Source organism: Convolutriloba macropyga, chromosome 5 (assembly GCF_964194025.1).
Source record: "Convolutriloba macropyga chromosome 5, txConMacr16.3, whole genome shotgun sequence".
Lineage (NCBI taxonomy): Eukaryota > Metazoa > Xenacoelomorpha > Acoela > Convolutidae > Convolutriloba > Convolutriloba macropyga.
Genome location: NC_134472.1, coordinates 17,150,800 through 17,172,871, shown reverse-complemented (window position 1 = coordinate 17,172,871; position 22,072 = coordinate 17,150,800). Strand labels below are relative to the sequence as shown.

General features: G+C 34.3%; 2 protein-coding genes across 2 annotated transcripts in view; both read right to left on the bottom strand.

The window, feature by feature from the left end:
* LOC142339186 (glutamate receptor ionotropic, NMDA 1-like) overlaps nucleotides 1-9,965 on the bottom strand; it is a 127,156-nt gene extending 117,191 nt beyond the window's left edge. The window contains exons 1-2 of the mRNA XM_075388985.1: nucleotides 9,435-9,965; nucleotides 1,664-2,512 (exon numbers count right to left, since the gene is read on the bottom strand). Coding sequence (XP_075245100.1) covers nucleotides 1,664-2,124 — 461 coding nt within the window. The 5' untranslated portion in view covers nucleotides 2,125-2,512; nucleotides 9,435-9,965. The remainder of the gene's footprint in view (nucleotides 1-1,663; nucleotides 2,513-9,434) is intronic.
* A 9,349-nt stretch (nucleotides 9,966-19,314) lies between these two features.
* LOC142339846 (luc7-like protein 3) lies at nucleotides 19,315-20,711 on the bottom strand. The gene has a single exon (XM_075390158.1). It carries the CDS (start codon nucleotides 20,679-20,681, stop codon nucleotides 19,470-19,472), a length of 1,212 nt encoding a protein of 403 aa, XP_075246273.1. The 5' UTR covers nucleotides 20,682-20,711; the 3' UTR covers nucleotides 19,315-19,469.
* Nucleotides 20,712-22,072: the final 1,361 nt, after the last annotated feature.

Here is a 22,072-nt window from a genome sequence, read left to right as displayed (position 1 = left end):
TATATTCTTTATTTTGTCAAATCATCCGAACCAACTAATCCCATGTAGTATAATGCACTACTAAGGAATTTGAGAAAGTTAATGGAAGTCCAGGCGTAAAAACAACAATCCAAAAAAATCAAAGTACAAATATAATCTATTTATTTTGAAGTTGCTCCTCGACCTGATCTTTTCTAGTCTGTGAGCAATTCTGTCAAGTGACAATTTGTTTAGTAGATTGATTCTGAAACTCCACAAATGAGACACTAAGAGTTTTTGAAAAGCTGTACAAAAAATCTATTCAGTTTTTTTAAATAACTTAAAATTTCTTCCTAATAAACTCAGAAAATCCGAATTGTTTTAAAATTAAAATTTCTATAGTTTTCTTTTATTACAAAAATGATGAAACTTTTCTTTTCGTTAAAAAAATAATCCAAGATTGTTAATGGATCACCTGGAGTGAAAATATAAAAAATCTAAGTACAAAATTAATCTTTTTTTGAAATTACTCTTCCACCTGATCTTTTCTAGTCTGTGAGCGATTGTGTCAATTGACAATTTATGAAGTTCATTGATTGTGAAACTCCACAACATAGAGACGAAGAGTTTTTGAAAAGCTACAAAAAATCTATTCAGTTTTCTTTTAAATTATTTAAATTTTCTATTTCTTACAAACTTCTGAAAAAAATTTAATGGGAAAAAATTGCCATTTTAAAAACTAACCCAAAGAGTGAAAAAACCAAAACATAAAACTTACTGATAACAAAATATCTTCAACACTACTAAATATTTAATTTTAGTACAACAAAAAAGGTTTTGTTTACATGTGGGCCACAAATAGGAGAGCAAAATCTGATAGATATCTTTTAAAATTAGCAAAACCACCTGAAACTTGCTTTAAATTGCGGTTATTTTTCAAACAAAATTTTATGTTGACCAAATCAAATTAGTGAGTCATCTATAAAATTTTGAAAAATAATGGGCCCTTCATGGGCCCAAGAATTTAAAAATGAAACATTTTTTAAGACCTTCTGAAAAATTCATTTCAAATTTTCTGTATTCTATATTTTGTCAGCGAAGATTGTTCAGTCGAATCTGCAGAACTATAATGCAATACCAAGAAAATTAAGACGTACATGGTTAGCAGACCGCCTGGTTTAAACTTTCACAAGATTAATTCATTTTTTAGAAAAATATTTTTGGAATATTTTTGACCATCTTTATTGTGAAATAGCTCTTCCACTTGATCTCTTCGAAACTGTGAGCGATTCTGTCATTTAGCAAACCAAACAAATTCGATTGTTGAAACCACAACAATTAAAAAATTGATAATTTGAAACTTGAGAAATTAATTTGTTAATTTTGAGGTTATTGTAAAAATTTGAGAATTTTCGACTTCCTTAGAAATATAATCCAAAGAGTGAAGGGGACCCTAGCAGACCCTAGCATTTTTCACAACTTCCGATAAAGAAGAACATATAAGATCTCCTTAAAAACGAATTTTGAAGAAAACAATGAGCAAACCTTCTGTTATTTTCTTTCCCACAAAGGCGCATTAATATCTAAGAGGTTCATTTTCGATTTAAAAAACACGATATTTCTTAAACCTAAGAAATGAGAGCGCGCGCCTTTTACAACAGTCAATTTTCATCAAGTTTACAATTAAAAAGCAACTGTTACGTACCTTTCGCATATTTTGAGCACGGCCTCGATCGGATTGGCAGATTTCGTAGGCAGGTCTGGTTGGTCAAAGATGGGCCTCAGTTTCACAGTCTGCTTAGAAGACACGGGGATCTCCGAGTTGATCTCATCAAAGAAAGGAATCAAGAACTGTTCAATTATATCCCGATCAGATACCACTACGCCCACAGTTAAGTTGAACACTTTCGTTTTGGCAAGATTTCGCATTCTGGCGAATTCCGAGGAATCTATCGGGAAAGCAGTCGATGTCGCAACTTGAGGGTTCCTGTTTGAATCAAAGTCCCTTCGATTGTTCACGGGTTGATCAGGCCTTTGGGCGTTATCATACTGAGCAGATGCGTTTAGCGCCAGGTTAAGTAGTAATGATGAGTGCATTAATAAGATACTAATTAAGGAGAAGTTACGCGATAGAACAAAGTACCTTTTGAAATATTTAAAGGCCATTTTGAATTATAAGAAGGAAGTTCTAAGATATTTTTAAATAAAGAAGCGGATTCAAATATCAAATATGCGCAAGAAATGCAAAACTGATAACTGATTGCAGTAAATTAAAGCTTTTGTTATTTAAGATCAAAGATTATCAAATGAATAATTTACAAATGGGGTTCAAAATGAAATTGCTTTAATTCGCTTCAAACGAGTGAGAGCAGAAGCAATAGATAATTTATCAAGATAACGTTCCGGAAGAGTAATTTTGTAAAGAATGAATGATCATAGATTATACGTATTGCATTAGCCGGCCGGTGTCAATGTGACAATAAAAAGGATCGATAAGACATCGTTGGACCATTCATCTTCTTCAAATAATTTGATCTCTCTTTCAACTCACAGCCTGAAGATTAAAAGTGAAGGATTAATTGACATACAATTGACTGTAGTGAGATATAGCTGCCAACTAACTATCACCAAAGAGAAGACATTTCAGGAGACTGATCGATTTTACGTCTTTCTACAGTACCCACGCGTGTAAATAGCTACCAATTACCTTACAGCTAGAACCACTCAAAGAGGAGAAAACGAAAATTCCGTTCTGTTTCTGGTTATAGAACTTCAATTAGTGCAAAACTTAAGATATAACTAATTAAATTAACTAACAAAATTAGAAACTTTGTACAAGACAACTAAAAATCGGAAAAATATGACGCTGTTGATAAAAAACCGCGCCATTAATATAACAGACAATTAGGGATATTAAAGCCAATATAGTTTATTGAATTAGGAAAACGGTGGAATTGAATGTTTTTGAGCGAATATCAGCGGCGCGCCTGACCAATTCTGAAACAATTGCTGCGTCTAAATAAAATTGCACCTTTTCTGTTGCTGTGTGTAAAATAATAGCGGAAGCAATCCAAAGCTGTAATTCGCAAAAAAATAATACAAATAACGCAACTTGCATTGCTTTCCCAATTGTTTTCCATGTTTAGAAAAGCGCCTTTAAAGGTAGGAAGATGCCCCCTTCTTTCCCCCTCAGTTACAATATCTACCTCCTTTCTATCTATCTATCTATCTATCTATATAACTGTATATATTATATTGCGCTTCAAGCAAGCAATAATGCATTGCCACACTTTTGGCAGAAAATAAAGCAAAATATTTATCAGCTCTCAGAAATTTAATTAAGATCACGGCAACAATAATTTATTAGAAAGGGGTTAATTGAGCAATAAATTGAAACGTAGCATAATTTAGCAAAATTGCACTTCAATACATTCCGAAAAACAGCAACTTTTTTAATATAAAGCAGCCATAGTGAAAAATGAAATGGAAGGAAAAAGAAAGATAGAGCAGTGCTTGTTTTAAATATGGTACAATTTTCCTACACTTCAATTGGCTGGCGGGAATGAAAAAAGATTTCACATTTCGTTTAATTCAATTCCTCAGTTTTATCTCAATGGTACTGTGCCTTCTAACTATTATTATTATTCCACTACAACTACCACTAAAATAGTACACTTAGTCTACAAATGTATCAAATGGGGTAGAGGTCAGTCACGTCAAAAATAGATGCATTTAACGCTGACACGCTAAATAATTGTAGCTAAAAGCTATATCTCCAGCAGTTTTGCCATGATACTTTTGTCCGATCATTTTCCATGCCAAGTCAATTCTATACATTTCTGTTCCAAATCTTAAATAACTCGGTCAAGTAACTCCACTCTATCAAAAAGTAACCAGACTCAAATTAAGATCGCGTAACAATGAAAATTTCTAATTTTAAAGTTCCAACATTACTTACTTTTAATGGGGGAACTATAACAGGCTATCTCCTTCTTCTCCAGCCGAAATTGAAAAACTTTACGCATTCAAGGAAGATAAGCGTGGAACCATTTCAAAGCTAATTAAGTGTAAAACTGAGCTCCCTAGAAAACCCATGAACTTGCTTGAACGCACGCAAACACAAACACACACACACTATATATATATATATATATATATATATATATATATATATATATATATATATATATAAAAAATATATTATATATTTTATATATATACATATATATATATATATATATATATATATACGCACGCACTACCGCCACCACCACCATCATCGAGAACCACTGCCGCCTCACCAACCGCCAACATCACCAGAAACAATTTTTCATTCTAATAGCCGCATCATCTATTCAGCTGGCTAACAATCCGCTCTCTAATACAATATAAACAAATCGGATTGCATTGCGACTCTTCCTTTTTCTATTCGGACTTATTCGCCCAATTTCGGGTCCTATACAGGGCCGTGTTAAAAATTTTTTTGACAAATTGGTCTTTAACTAAGGCGGGCCATACTCGAGATTTTTCATGCTGTTTTTTTGATAAATAACGGTAAGTTTTTTGTTTTCCAACTACTTCTGAAACGGGATAAATAGATATTGTCAGAAGGCGTTCAACATGCACGAAGGTTCCAGGCTATCTTTAGTAGTCTCATGATTGCTTAGTGTGCTGAAGTTATCGCCCAGATATAAAGTTAAGTTAACGTGCTTCTAAGGCCTTTTTTTGAGCTCAAAAAGGGGTCGTTCTCCAAAAATGGCAAGTTTTTTGAAAATAATGTCTACACGTGACATCACTCGTAGCACATATTGGCCTTTTCCGATTAAGAGCTTCGTTCCATTAGATTATTTGCGGTCAATGTCTTGGTATTGTAAAATGCAAAAAAACATAACCAACTAAACGTCGGAAGAATTGCTCTTGAACGACTAGTGGGAGCTCTAATCAATTGCAGCCTGCTTCAGTCGGGGGGGGGGAGAGCCTAAATGGGACTAAGAAGTTCTTTAGTGGGCTTCAAATAACCACATTAGAGGTTAACATATACCACTATTAAGATTTAAAGTAAAAAATGACACCAGTTTCGGCGCATTTTTCATTTGACTTTAAGTATTGAATTGCCGCCAATTGAGTTCAGCTGCTTGAAATTGTGATTGATAGAGAATTTTAGATCACGCGAAACGCAAAAAGTCAAGGGCGTAAAAGTCACTCGAAAAGTCAAAATTGTCAAGCGAAAGTTTTGCATAAAAAAGGACACACGTTTACAATAATTGCTATGAACTACGTTCAAGAGCAATTAATTACTGAAGAGAGCATCTTCGACTCAAGTTTCTTCTAAGAAAATTGTCATTTTGAGCTTTTTTTCAGTTGAAGGGACCAAAAAACATTAGTGTCGGCAGAAAAATTTCATTAGTGTCGTCAGAAAAACTATTTGTTGCATCTTGGCAAACAAAGGTCGAAAAACTGAATTTCTCTGATTACTTTCTACTTCAAAAGTACAAAAACCTAGCAGACAACAAATGCAAAATCACGAGAGCTTGATCAAAAAGTACAAAATACTTTAAAATGTCTTTAAAAGTTTTTCCAATTACATAAAGAACTCCAATTACATTATGCTGTCACAGAAAACGTAGCTAAAAAATGCTGTCACCCAAACAAACTCCTCTACGGCTAAAAATTGCGCAAGCTACAAATGAAAAAATGAACAAGAACGTGAGAAAAAAATCTGCAAAAACTTGAACAGATGGCTGAAAGTATCAGCGACTGAATATCATTATCTAAATTGGAGATGCAATTAGTGCATAAAAAAGTACAAAAATGCAACTAGTACATAAAAAATGATGGTTTCGTACCAGAAAGTTAGAAGCAAGAAATAATGCAAACAGAAATTCTCACACTGAAGAAGTCGGAAAAACACAATTGCACATAGGAATCAAACTTCACCAAATCCCCTGAATGAAAAGTAAACAATGAAAAGTGAAGACTGGGCCATATTATGGTATTACAAGCATTAACGATTCTATTCGAGGTTTATTTTACAAAGATGTTTCGCATTGTTCTATTCAAGTTATTTTATCATTAAAAGTAAAATAAAACGTAAACATGCCAAAAGAACCATGAAAAAATTTGGGAACCAGAAAAAAGCGTCGTTTTAAAGAATAAAAAATTCATTACAATTTGGAGCTAAATTCTTATTGCATAAACGTAGTCAGATGACATTCGTTACATAATAATGCAGAGAGTACATTACAAGGTGAAAAAATTTTCAAAAAATGAAACAAAGCAAGCATGCTTCCGGATAATAATTCAGCATCCCGGCGCAATTCTATCGCATTTTGTACTTTCCGGTACACATTTTTTAAAGCGAAGGAATTGAAATGTTACGTAATCTTAACTTTTCAATCTGCTTTGTTTTTTGAAAACCTCAATAACCAAAATTAGATGGAATTTTTCACATCAAAAGTTTTGTCGTCACTTAACAATGTAGGAGCCAGATTTCGAACGGTTCCACATCTACAATAATCTACTTCTTTTTATCCGTATTTCATTCGAACAAGAACTTGAAACACTACGCAAGATTAAAAAAATCCAGTATAAATAGATTAAACTTCACTGGAAAACAATGACATTGTAAAAATACTTATTTTAATTTCCACTGAAAACTCTTAATTAAATTCTCTTTCCTGATTTTTTAGAATTAACCACATCCCCAAAATGTATAAACCCTCCATAATAGATATCCTACACCTTCACAATAGCGCAATGAAAAATTGTAATGAAAAACGCCACGCTTATTTTCTATACTTGTTCATACGAACAACAATCACTGCAAGATTGCAAAAATCTTTATCTTCTCTTTTTCAAATGGTATATGGAAAAAAAGTTCGCTTAAGAACTCTGGACTAGCAGCATTATTCGTAAAAGAGTTTTAAAAAAGTTCACAGATTTAAGAACCATTACTTAAGTTTTTTTGCTATTTTTAACATAAAATGAGCAATTGCTATTTTTAACATAAAATGAGCAAATTAATGTTCATCAAATTAACTGCTGTTATTCGGCCAAAATAGCATAAGCGTCAGCTCGAAATAAAACTTATTCAAGGAACTTGGGCTTTTTGTCGGTCGATAACTTTGAACCACGTGATTTTTTTTTCGAATTTAAATGCGCCAGAACATGATTATCTGGCGCATTGACACTCCCCAGTTATATTGCTCATGAAGCATATACCGTGCAATTTCATCACAATGTCTTTTAAGTGTAAAATATAAAAGAAACGACTTGCCACACTTCAAGAAGAGAACGCAACGAGTTGAAAAGTAGGCATGAATATCTTTTGTCAGATTTTAAAACGTAGCCAAAAAGGTTGAAACAAAATTGCTCTTGGAGTTTGAAAACAACAGAAACCACATTATAATAATTCAGATATCGACACCTAAGGATTATTCTGCGTTTCTAAAACGGATTTATACTAACACAAAAATCAAAAAAATTTCACCGCAACAATTATTAGAGAACTTTGACTGCAGGGTCCGTCGAACTTTCAGGATCCAGAATTCCAACTACTGCTTGATACTCCATAAGCTACTTTTTAAACCTTTATTCAATAATACGAAAACTACAGGTTGTATTTCGCTGAAACAGTTGATAAAAACACATCAGAAAAAAATGCAATATACTCGTGTTAACTTTTTCTCAATAACTTGGAACCGCACGAGAAACTGAAAAAAATAGATTTTTATAATTTACATGAGCCGGGATATGATGACATCGCGCATTGCCTCTCCAATGGCCCTCGGGTAGAAGATACAATGCAGAGGCAGCATACCCCCTGCAATTTTATAACAATGAGTTTTACATTGTCAACACAAGAAATAAGTTGAAACACAATATTGAAAACATCAGAAAGGCTTGTAGTACTGCTGTTGCCAAAAAATGCAGCATTTAAAAATAAACACATTTTACTTTTCACTGACCAAGCTAATTAAAATTCCTTTCTAAATTTTCAGAATCCCCCACCCGCCGCATCGGCCATAGATCAAACACCCTCCATAATTGATAATCTATATTAATTGTATTAAAAACCCGCCGCCTATATTTTATACTAATATATACAAACTATTATCACTGAAATAGAGGAAAAGCAATCATCATGTCGGTTTCAATCATCATGTTGGGAAACAGTAAAAGGTTTTTAGAACTGGAACGCGCGAGATATGATGACAACGCACGATGCTTCTCTCTCTCATTGGCGTAGATGATAGAACACTTATTAAATTTAAGAATAGACTGTAAGGAGTTCATAGTAAACACTTTAATAGTAGTTACATTCCCCAGTAACTCCATAAATAATATTTACACCTTAAAATGGTTCTACTTCTTTTCACCCTGACTCATTTAACCCAGCATATTTTAACCCCGTATCTTTTAACCCCTATATCATTTCACCCCTCTATCATTTCATACCGCCAATTAGGAGTCGACATTAAAGGCATATTTTGTCATAATTAAGTAGATAATTTAATCCCATGTTCGCTTGTGGTAGTTTCATATCAAGACCCACGGGCCGCTAAGGCATGGCCATGGCCCGCGAGGCATGGCCAAATGACTATATTGCTAATTAAATAGTCCTTATTTTACAAAAGATTAAAATCGGGGTGAAATGATAGAGGGGTTAAATGATGGAGGGGTGAAAAAATCGGGGTTAAATGATAGGGGGGGGGGGGGTAAATAAATAGGGGTGAAAAAGCGGGACACCCTTAAAATAGCAGATGTGATTTTTTAAAAAATTCCGCCACCCATTTCACTTATTAGGCTACACAAACTAATATCAGCAAAACTAGTCAAACAGCAAACATCAATTTGCTCACATTTGGCAACGAAAACAAAAATTTTGGTCACGGGCGGGGAGGAAATAATTGCGGTTTTTTTAATTTAGTTTCTTTGTTCTATTTTAGACTAATTAGGCGTTCTGCTAACAGGCGGATCATTTTTGAATTACCATCAGCTTGATCACAGTCGCCTACAGCAGTCATAAATCCGGAGCCTCAATTTTATTTTTATTTAACTCTTCCGCTCAAATCGCTTTTCAGTTCTGGTTCAGTCTAAGCGCGTACAAAGCACACAACATACAAACACGCTCACTGTATTCAAGTTCAATTTTTATTTGCTGCAATAAAACAGATACCCACTTTTTGCGTGATACCACAGGCCCCTTTTGAAATTGAATTTGATGTTAGGGGCGTAATCACTTCTACCAGTTACGCACAACATACCATTGAGTGTCTATGTTTTTTATTAACAAATCAAAATTGAATCAGCTATTTCATGAACGGCGAATTACACCATTAAACTAAAATAAGAACTAAGCGTTCTAAGTAATATCGCAAAAATTGAATTTGAGGAAATTAAAATTGCAGAAAGAACATAATTGACAAAATCAGAAAAGGAACATTAATTTGAGATAAGGATAACACGAAACTCACCTTTATAATATCCGGTTCTTTTCGCCAAAAGCGATCCTTCATTCAATGGTCAAATTATAAATTCATAATATATCTACTTGGCGTCCAAAGAATAGTTGAACGGTGCAGCCTTTCCAACTAAGCAAAATACCGACTAGCCCAACAAATTTGTAAGTATATATGGTAATTGAAGCAAATCCTCGATAAAATCGGAGATAATCGGAATTCAACGGCAACTGAACAGCGTTCAATTCACTCCACGTTCATTAAAGCTCACCACTTGTCAGGTCTCGAATAATAGACGCAATTGCAACCTAAACTGAGGGGATATAAGTCCCCGCGGAGGCATAAAATTAGCCAGGCGTGAATCTTACGTCTTCATCGTCTTACAGAAGATTAACAACAGTCTAATCCAATTGTCTTTTCTGCTCCATAGAGAACGCAAGATAGGAAAAACTCATGAAAACACACTGTAGCCTGACTGTGAGATAACCCCACCAATAAACACAGCTACCATTGTTGTTATTGCGACATGTGCTAAACTAGCCATTGGTAACTGAAACAGATCATAATCACGTTTATCAATTCTAATCTGCCGTTTGTTCAGGCGGACAAATTATGTTTTCCCAGATATTTTACGACTCATTTTTTGCATATATCCAGGAACAAGCCAATAGCATTGTCTATAAAGTGGTCAAATGTATTCTTAACTTAAATGATCATTTCATGTTGAACTAAACATTGTGTGCAAATTTTAGCTCTAAAAACGTGTTGTAAAAATATCAGTACGACTTAAGCGGACCATTTGATGTCATATAAGAGATAAAAACAAACCAGTTTCATGTTAGCCCAACGCTTTCCTAACCTTTGCTACCCGAGCAAAACTAGAGTTTAGTTTCCTGACAAAATTCTATACAACTTTTATTTTCAAAATTAAGAGAGACTATTTTCAAGAAATACCACCAATATTTTCTCTTGCACTAGAAAGAAAGAACTTAGAACTTGCTAACTTAATTTAGTGATCAGATAAGAAAAAACCATACACAAAAATCAATTAGAGGAGATAGATACAAATCAACTCAGTTGGTTTTGCAACTTATTATTTTGTTTTATTAATTGAAAAATCGCACCTTGAGAGCTGATCAAATATAAAAAACTTACTAATTCGAGCTCTACATTTTGTTAGAATTAGCCAATATTTGTAAATAATTCCTAGGAGACGCAATGCAAAATACCAAAGGCTCATTTGAATCTGTGCGTGGTATACTAAGTTCCGAGCTTCCCCATTTTAATTATTTAATTTTTTAAAAGCAACCTTCATTAGTCAAATCAAATTTTGAATATGACCCAGCAGAAAATGAATACAGAAAAAAAATCAAAGACTCTAACAAATGCCCATTGATTGTTTTTTTTTCTAAAACAAAAAGTAGACCACCCTTTTTACGGTACAAAAAATCTGCTGTTTCTCTAGAGTTAAGAATTGAATAAGGACAAAAAAATCGTGTTTGCTGAACTAACGAAATACAAGGAGTCGCATTTACTAAAAAAGTATTTTCCAAATACACCGAATTTTGGTAATTATTTTTGATTATTAAACAGAAAATACGAAACATGAGGCTTTGTATTAAGTACCCTCTTCTAAAGCCTTCTTCGCCATCAAACTAACATTCCCTTCTATCGACATTAAGAATTTAAGACTATTTAAAAAAAATAAAATCAACGTGGCTATTGATTCCCTCAAAGTTTATACTGCATACATTTAAAGCCAGTTAATTTCGTGCTACGCACTCTTATCCATCCTTTAGGTTGATCCATCCATTTTCAGTCTATTCCTTCTTTTGTCGAATCTCAACTTCAGCATTTCAACAAAAACACCTTCTTGCCAAATTAGTTTTGATTTTTTTTATGTTGAAACTATTTTTTCAACTTGCTTGTCAAGATAACCTCGTAGTTTTTTAAAATGGCCAGAACAAGAAAACCTTTTGCGCTTCAAGAGATGTGCCAACTTAATGTAAACCATTGTAGTTTCAATGCGGTTTTGTAATTTTTCATTTTACACAAAGATTCCGATATAGATGTTGTTCCTCTAGCAGTTATGTCTTAACCGTATGAGTAAGGACAAAACTGCATACAATACATTTGCTCAATTACGTCAAAATAAATCAATGACAAAAAGTTTTACATTAGTCAATTTTTTAAAAGCTTATGTAAAAATAGTTTTCCGATTCATGGTTTTCAATTGCTTGTTTCAACCTTTTTCACTCCATCAGATTTTTCAACACATTTTTAATGAGGAAAAACGTGAGCTGAATTCAAACGATTATTTTTCTGTGATTATCGAGTGTTTGCTTTTCAATTCAATATTTTGTAGCATCTTCACAAAGTGCGAAATTTATAAATTGATTTCAGGGGACAAAATCTCACTGAGAATGTTCTTACAAATTTACAATGCGGCTTGATATTTTTTGAGTTGGCTGCAGACGATTTTATCAAAAAGATCTTTACGGACGAGGATGAGAAGGGGGTTGCAATATTGCCTCATTATTTTTAATATGGATTAAAAATGATATTTTTCCAACTTTGCACATCCTAGGTGTCTAAAAATTGTGGCAACAATTTCAAATCTGCAAGTATTGATTAGCGGTTCGAAATTATCAGTTACAAGGTTTTTACAACGGCATTAGAAAAAAAACCGTCGTTCGCTCTCGTCACAATAAAACTCCTTGTGCACTGCTAACTACAAGCCCAAAATCAGAAGCAAAAACAAGATATTTGATTTTAAATAGCCTAAAATTAATCGTCATGTTTAAAAATTAAGCTGTCGTATTTAAATTAATGATGTCATAGATAATCGGTAAATAATGTAAGGATTTTAAACAAGAGGATGTCAAAGCATTTTACAGCTTTCCAGATAACTCAATAACAGCCAATAAGTTTGTCTTCGAACTCTTGAACAAGTCTGGTGAGACAGATTTCAATGTGTCCATTAACAAAATCGATCAGAACACATCTATTCAATGCTCAAGAAATACTTCAGAGACTTAATTGACAAACTTCTTCTCCACAAAATGAAACTACAATTTTAAGTCCATTTGACAAACTTTTTGAGTTTTGACAGAAAATGGTCTCCAAACCGTCAGATATCGCTCTTGAGAGCGGATTAACAAGCCCCACAAAACTTGCGACACCAAAATTTTGGTCGAGAGACAAATGGTACTGGATTATCACCAGATCAATAAACGTCGATAAATTATCAGCATCCAGATATTTTTAAAATGTCTTGTAACAAAACCACGCGAGGACCCTTTTAAAATTGCTTAGCTGACTAGAAATCAAACGCCTCATGCAGGGAAGAGCTATCGCAGTGAATAAAAATTTATCCACAATGAGGTGAATTTCAAATATAAAAGATGAAGTGTCTCATAACAGAGCGGTTCAGTTTTTGTGTTTCCACGTTCCTAAATGGGTAAAACGCCTTCTGTAATTGTTAAGCATGAAAATTGACCTGTTCCTTTTTGAAATGACCACAATCTCGTTTTCCTGTTCCCTCAAATCAGGGCGGAACGCTGACCTAAAAAGGTGCTTACAAAGTACACAAGATAAAACACTAGCAAGGCCCCCAGTGATTATTGCATTTCGATATGACAGCGAAAACTGTCTACCTGACATTAAAGCAATAAAATCACATAAAATACGATAACAGCCTCCCTCACTTCCATTTGCCTAGACTTTATAACTGATGTTTTTAACCTGCGAAAAAGTAAATGGCCCTATTACATTAATTCAAGTGTACAATATTTCCTATTATAGAAAACACTCATAGAAAACTGATTTGGCCTCTTTCCGATTATAGACACCCGCTTATGATGAACCAACTTAACTCGGACACCAGCACTTTTCTGAGAACTAAAAACTAAACCAAGAAATGCTTAAGCTTTTTTTCAAATACACTTTAGCTGAGAGCAAATAAACAATTTTTTTACGGTCAATTATTTTCAAGGAATGGAAGATTTTTTTAAAAGATACACTACGCTAGGCTGATAAATTATTCAGCTCTACAGATTCATAATGGCTGATCAACGAAAGCACAAACTTAAACTCTACAGCTGGATAAATTACCAACAAAACTGACCAATAAATCCAAGTACGAAATTTCTGACATATGTTTTCTGGGAGATTTTGTTTTCGCAACAAAACCACAAACATCGAGAATTCTCATTCCTGTCTACTTCCAAAAATGCTGGTGTAATCGGATACAGAAAAACCAACTTCCAAATGGGGGTTAGGAACTTCATACCAGCCCAACTTCTTTGTTCAGCCAATTTTGCTCAATCAATAAATTGAAATTTTAAAAATAACTCTACTGGCTCTACTTTACTAGCAAATTTTCATGAGGCAAATAAAAAGACTTCAAGATACTTGTGAACATGGAAATAAAATACAGCATTGCATTTCTGACATATACAATGATTTCGTTATAAATATGGCTCAATTGAATGAAACCATTTCAGGTAAAAAATCATTCGAAAAAATGAGCAGATCAAATTCAGATCAATTTAAAACTTGCAGTGAAACCTTTTCAAACCGTTATTGGTCTATTGCATGTTTCCACAAATTATTTTTGGTTGATATATTCAGAATCCATGTAACTTAAAATATATCCAATTATTGGGATCTCATACATCACTTTTTTAAAATAAAGGGAAAAGTTATTTAGAACATTATTTAACTGCTTTCTTGTTTCTATTGCAAATCAAGGACAATAGCTGGCAACCATTAGAATCACCACGCGACGTGAAAAAGAAATTTATTTCGCTCTATTAAACAGTTCTTTTCAAACTCAAATCAAAATCGAATTCAGTTCTTAAAATGAACACCTAAACTTAAAACATGTAGTCGGTTATAACTAACCTTAAAACATAGAGTCGACTATGCCGAATTTTAAATATAAATCGGTCGGCAATATCTTAATACATATAGTCGGCTATACCTAATCTTAAAACATGAAGTCAGGCATACCTAATCTTAAAAAATTTAGCTGTCTACACCTTATCTTAAAACATGTAATCGTCTAAACGTAATCTTAAAACGTAATGGGCTATATCCTATCTTAATACATAATCTTCAATACATAGAAATTTACACCTTTCAAAATTTATTTCAAAAAATTGACGTAACTGATTTCATCTTTCTATTGAAAATCAAGGACACTAGCTGCCAACCACTTAGGCTAAGTTACAGAAGTCAGCGGCGTTAGAAAAAATTTTTTCGCTTCATCACACCGTTCTTATTGTTATCAAATCGAATTCATTGTTGTTAATATGAACAAAATTAATAATTCTCACTGATGAAAAATGTTATTTTTTACTTTACTCTTTTTTTGTCAATACTTAAGTCCACATTGATGAAATGAGACACCAAGTAATAACATTTTCAATTTCGACAATTTCGGGGGTGGTTCAACGGCGGTTTCTGTCTGGTCTGAACGAGAGCCATACGGCCTGAACAATAAGCAGGGGTGGAGACTACGGGGGGGGGGGTGAAGTGAGGGGGGTCTGACGGGGTGGGGTCAACCTCTAAGAACCGCCCTTCACACCATAAGTTTAAGTCTAAACGCATAAGTTTAAACGTATCCCTATTTAACAGCTTTCTTGTTTCTATTGCAAATCAAGGACAATAGCTGGCAACCACTAGATTCACCACGCGACGTGAAAAAGAAATTTATTTCGCTCTATTAAACAGTTCTTTTCAAACTCAAATCAAAATCGAATTCAGTTCTTAAAATGAACACCAAAACTTAAAACATGTAGTCGGTTATAACTAACCTTAAAACATAGAGTCGACTATGCCGAATTTTAAATATAAATCGGTCGGCAATATCTTAATACATATAGTCGGCTATACCTAATCTTAAAACATGAAGTCAGGCATACCTAATCTTAAAAAATTTAGCTGTCTACACATTATCTTAAAACATGTAATCGTCTAAACGTAATCTTAAAACGTAATGGGCTATATCCTATCTTAATACATAATCTTCAATACATAGAAATTTACACCTTTCAAAATTTATTTCAAAAAATTGACGTAACTGATTTCATCTTTCTATTGAAAATCAAGGACACTAGCTGCCAACCACTTAGGCTAAGTTACAGAAGTCAGCGGCGTTAGAAAAAATTTTTTCGCTTCATCACACCGTTCTTATTGTTATCAAATCGAACTCATTGTTGTTAATATGAACAAAATTAATAATTCTCACTGATGAAAAATGTTATTTTTTACTATACTCTTTTTTGTCAATACTTAAGTCCACATTGATGAAATGAGACACCAAGTAATAACATTTTCAATTTCGACAATTTCGGGGGTGGTTCAACGGCGGTTTCTGTCTGGTCTGAACGAGAGCCATACGGCCTGAACAATAAGCAGGGGTGGAGACTACGGGGGGGGTGAAGTGAGGGGGGTCTGACGGGGTGGGGTCAACCTCTAAGAACCGCCCTTCACACCATAAGTTTAAGTCTAAACGCATAAGTTTAAACGTATCCCTATTTAACAGCTTTCTTGTTTCTATTGCAAATCAAGGACAATATCTGGCAACCACTAGATTCACCACGCGACGTGAAAAAGAAATTTATTTCGCTCTATTAAACAGTTCTTTTCAAACTCAAATCAAAATCGAATTCAGTTCTTAAAATGAACACCTAAACTTAAAACATGTAGTCGGTTATAACTAACCTTAAAACATAGAGTCGACTATGCCGAATTTTAAATATAAATCGGTCGGCAATATCTTAATACATATAGTCGGCTATACCTAATCTTAAAACATGAAGTCAGGCATACCTAATCTTAAAAAATTTAGCTGTCTACACCTTATCTTAAAACATGTAATCGTCTAAACGTAATCTTAAAACGTAATGGGCTATATCCTATCTTAATACATAATCTTCAATACATAGAACTTTACACCTCTCAAAATTTATTTCAAAAAATTGACGTAACTGATTTCATCTTTCTATTGAAAATCAAGGACACTAGCTGCCAACCACTTAGGCTAAGTTACAGAAGTCAGCGGCGTTAGAAAAAATTTTTTCGCTTCATCACACCGTTCTTATTGTTATCAAATCGAATTCATTGTTGTTAATATGAACAAAATTAATAATTCTCACTGATGAAAAATGTTATTTTTTACTATACTCTTTTTTGTCAATACTTAAGTCCACATTGATGAAATGAGACACCAAGTAATAACATTTTCAATTTCGACAATTTCGGGGGTGGTTCAACGGCGGTTTCTGTCTGGTCTGAACGAGAGCCATACGGCCTGAACAATAAGCAGGGGTGGAGACTACGGGGGGGGGGGGGTGAAGTGAGGGGGGTCTGACGGGGTGGGGTCAACCTCTAAGAACCGCCCTTCACGCCATAAGTTTAAGTCTCCAAAACAGTTTCTGTTAGTCGCACACTTGAAGACTAGTGGGCTGAACCGCTCTAAGAGAACTTAATGGAAACTGGGCGCTACCTCTTTATCCCATTTCTGAAGTCAAATGGGTCAGACGAAAAATTTGCCAAGCGAAAAATTGCATACAAGAGACAATCAGGATTAATATATTTGCTACAAATTGCTCTTGAGAGCAACTAACAATGATTTCCTAAAAAGTGCCTGTTAAATCATTAATGATTAAAACATTTCTACTATAGCTCATTATTAATGAGGATTACAGATGACATTACGCCACATAACAACAGCTGAAGTGCGGCATCAGCAAAGAGAGAGATAGAGTTTGTGTGAGCGAAAGATAAAATGTGAACAAGAAAGAGAAGAAAAGAAACTCTAACCGAGAGAGAGAGAAAGAGAGGAATATTTTCCATGATGGGATTCGACTCTGCGACTTCTAGTTTTCTAGCCTTTTTAGTAAATAAACCATATAGAAAAGAACTGAAGGCGAAATTTAAAGTTTTTAACTTCGTTATAAAAAAGCTCAAAACCCATTTTTTTCTCGAAAGATCTGTGAAGTAAGCTATCTCCCAGACTTAAAAAGTTTCGTTGGCCAGGAATGGTTGTTAAACTCAGAAAAAGACAAAAAAAAGTTGAAAAATTTTGGAAACAATTGCATATTTTAACAAAATATTGCTAAATTCAAGATATTAACATCTTAAAAACTATTTCATTGTCTCAAGAGGCTATCCAGTATCCCTGTTTCAAGCCTGAAATAGTTTTACTGGCACATGAAGATCCATACACTTGGCATATGATAAAAAACTTTCCAAAAGCTTTAAAAAATTTTAAATTTTATCCAAAAACTATTAGAACTGCAGTCATAAAAGAACTGATCACCATCCCATTAAATCTAAAAACTAAGCAGCAGCTTATTATCAAAACTCGGAGGAGGTCCCAGGGCCCCTGGTGCCGGAAAAAAATCAAAAACATGAAAAAAATTGCAAATATTTTGAAAAAAAAAATGCCTAAATTCGTGATATTAAAGACTTGAAAAACATTCCAGCACATCTATAAAATATGTAGTAACATATTATCAAACCCTAGAGGAAGTTCCTTGCTCTTGAGGCTAGAGACCTAAAAAATGACCAAAAAATTCGAAAAAAAACTAAGTTGTAAGTTTATTAAAAAAAAAATTGCTAAAACTTGTGATATTACAAAGTTGAAGCCTAATCCACGGCCAACAAAAATTTTCCAGTAGCTTATTACCAAACCCTAACGGAGGCTTTCTAACCCTTAAGGCTAAATAACCTGAATAATGACAAGGTCGAAAAATTAATAAAAAATTTAAAAAATTGTCAAAAAAAAACTAAAATTCGATGTTGAAATCTTGCAAAACATTCCATTACATTTAGAAATGATACAGTAGCCTATTTTCCAAACTTAGAGAAGTTTCCGTGACTCTTGGGTCTGAAAAATCGTAAAAATACGACAAAAATTTCAAAAAACTTGAAAAAAAGCAAATTTTATCAAAAAATTGCTAAAATTTTTGACATTTGAAAAACTATTCCATGGCCAACAAAAATTTTTCAATAACTTATTATCAAACCCCAAAGCTTTTAGATGTTAATGATACTATAGCTTATTTTTTAGAAACATTTCACTCTTTTCAACTTAAAGCAAAAATAAATCAAGCTACGCTACGTTTCATAAGAGAACACTATGTTAGTCCAAGTAAAACTGCATTTGCAGCCATCGAATAGATTAACATTTAACATGTATTGATTTGCCCTTTTTTTTCTTGGCAATTATTCATTCAAGTTTTCGTAAAAGTATGCGGGCAGACATAATTAGTTTGGACACTTGTTGAGCATGCTATAATAAGCTCTTATCAGGTCAATCAGGAGGTTATGCAGGTGATCCGCAAAGACGACCGAAGATGACCACCCTTCCGCAAAAATGACCACCCTTCGTAAAATCTCCTGGTATGAAAAAGGTACCTTTTCAGAGACGCAAGCACCAGCAAAGCTCTTACAAAAGCCTGACGTCGAGAGGCCCTGTACGCCATGTGCTCATAGACAGTAAAACGCATCGCGGCTCACTAAGGAGGCGATGATGAAGGTTCTTCAATGCTATCTGATCTTGTAAAGACAGCTCAAACTGTTCAGATTGGCATCAGATGAAATACAAAGAGCTAAATTAAGTTGAACGGTATAACTACGTTAGCGAATGATCACGACAGCCAGAGAATTGAAAATTTGGAAACTATTTTGCTACTCCACGGATTCAATCAGCAAGCAAACTTTTTACGAGAAAAATCAAATTGAGTAGTATGAAGTCCCGTCCTAAACGCAAAGTTTATGAGAAGTCTTTCAGATCTCGTGGTGTTTAAAATTTTAAACTGTGATGGATGTTCGTTCGTGGCAGAAGTTTTTTTGTTACCGCCATCTTAAAACAGAAGTAGAGTCATTTGAAAATGTTAAATGAATTATTCGCAAAAACGAAGAGATGAAAATCACATTGCAGTCTTCAAACAAATTCAGAGATACTATTTCAACAGTAACAGCGTACAACAAACTGTGTAAATGTAAAACAAATTATACAAAAAGGTGGCCGAATATTCAACGGGATGTATCATCTTCTTTAATGGGAATTTTAACTTCAATTCTTTCACCGCTGTTGTTAGATGAATGTCTTCTTCTTCCCTTCTTCTCACGTGATCTACTGCGACTGCTTTTCCGAGATGACTTCTTTGAACTCTCTTTACGCGACGACTTTCGATCTCGACTTTTTGATCGTTTCTCTCGACTTCGCTTAGAACGATCTCGATTTCTACTTCGAGATTTCTCACGCCTATTGCGATCACGACTGCCACTTCTTTTATCACGCCGCCTTCTACTGCTTCGGGATCTTGAACGGCTTCGATTATTCTTTTTTGGTTTATCTGGTCCGGGTATGTCTTCAGGTTTGATGTTTCGCTTCTCTGATTCTTTTTGGAGCATTTCGGAGTAGTCCGAGGGATCAGTAGTTTTTGCTTTCCGAGATTTTGAGCTTGTTTCACTGCTAGTACTGCGCCTCCTCCGGCGAGGTGGGGTGTTACTTCGACTGCTGCTCCGACGCCTGGGAGCTCTGTCGCCTTCTTTGATTCCATACAATTCCTCACGTAATTGAACGATACCTGCACGAACCCTCGCAAATCCAGTATGTTGTTTACCTTTCAGATGATCATCAACACGACTCTGAGCATCTCCAACAATAAGAAAAGCTCCGCAAATTTCACACACTTCCATTTGTTTCTCATTTGGATTATCGACCATTATATGAGATTGTAAGTTTTCCTTTTCTTTTCTTAATTGATCAATTTGCCGCATCAAAATTTGAGCCTCTTCAACCTTTCCTTCGCTTCCTAGAGTCTCTACTTTTTCCAATAAGGTAGTTATTTTACTTTCAATGATTTGTAAACTCGATGTTTTGGGGTTACCCAGGTTTTGATTTGGCGCTTGGGAAAGCCGTTGATTAGCTCGTCTAATTCTTTTCTCACAATCACTCTGAATTGATTGTAAGGTCCGAAGGAAATCCTCTTCGTAGCCCATTTTTTTGAACCTAGACGAGTTGCGATATGATTCAACTAATGCGTCATCATGGATACGAGTACATGGTCCCATGTCCATTTTAGTATTGGTGAAGAGATCGTGAGGACAGAATCCACATAGGTAATATTTGCATACTTCAGAGTCACTGAAACCCTTCTGACGACTACCTTCTTCGGGTAAAAGATCACGATCTTTCCCCATGAGCTCATCGAGCATCTGCGCCATGAAGCCCGAAGCCATTTCTATTAAGACTGCTCAGTAATTTTTCATATGACTGAAAGAAAAGCATATGGCTGAAGTCATTTCTCAACATCCAATAAACAAATTTTGCAAAAGTAGCAGGCTAAATACCCAGTTTCAAGAGCAAAAGGAAAACAAAAAGTTAATGGCACATATTTTATTTGAATCTGCAAATTTTAAACCGCCGATCTAGCTTTGTTGCTTATTAGATGTAAAGCGATTATGAGGTGACTCTCCAGTGATAAATTATAGAGCATCGTCGAATTACTGGCACTGTGACAGGGGCAAAAATTAATCAGCGTAAAGGCTAGCCTTTAATTCACAAAGTATATATCAACATTTTTCACATCAAACCTAAAACGGTCTTGCCCATAAAATTAACTTAGGTACATTGGATATAGATCTCAATTTAAGTCCCCCCGCTTAGTGATCTTAAAATATATTCATTATCGTAAACATAACAATTAAGCAACCAATTAGTGGGGGCGATTAAGCAACCAAGAACCAGATTGGGAAAGACCCTAAATTGATTTTTTTACTCTTCACTAGTTTTTTTTTCAAATTTGTAGTACCCGTTCTTCTACAATATTGTCCGTACAGATCAGCAATTCTTGCGACCACAATAAAGTTGCTATGAAGAAACTTTTCGCTCGTCGAATCGAGAATCAACGTATTTCCACAAGTCTCGAAAATATGTTTGAAACTAGCCGGGCGTAAGTAATCGACATCGTGATTTATTGTGTTTACAAATCAATCTCAGCGGAAAACAGAATATGACCTTCTCAGTTCTTGTCTCGAAAACGCAAACAGTTCACTCAATCAATGATTCCCGTCTACTGCAAATACTACTCTCCAAATCATATTCTCAACAAAATTATTTTATTCAACAAGATACAAAAAATTTTGTCAATGAAAAATTCAATAAAGATCTGGCTCTTGCAGATTGGAGAACAGTGTATCAACAAAGAACCTGCGATGAAATGTTTGCAGAGTTTAACAGAATTTTTTAAACAACACTCCAGAAAAACGCACCATCAGAGAAACTAGTTTCCAATATAAAAAAAACTACTTCAGATAAACCTTGGGTGACAAAAGAAATTAAACAGTTAGTTGCTGCGAAACATCGTTACTTCAATGACTACAAAGTGACACAAAGTGCTGAATCATTTGTCTTTTAAAAAGTATCGCAACCTTGTAAATCGAAAGTTAAAAGACGAACAAAATCAATTTTCATAGGATTTTTTTCAGAAAATTGAAACCTCGAAAGAACAATGGAAATTCATTAAGAAAAAATTGGAGAAAACAACAGTCCTAACGTCAATGAAATTGATGAAAATGGTAAAAAAACGAAAGACAAAAGATCAATATGCAACGCTTTTTACAGAGTTTTG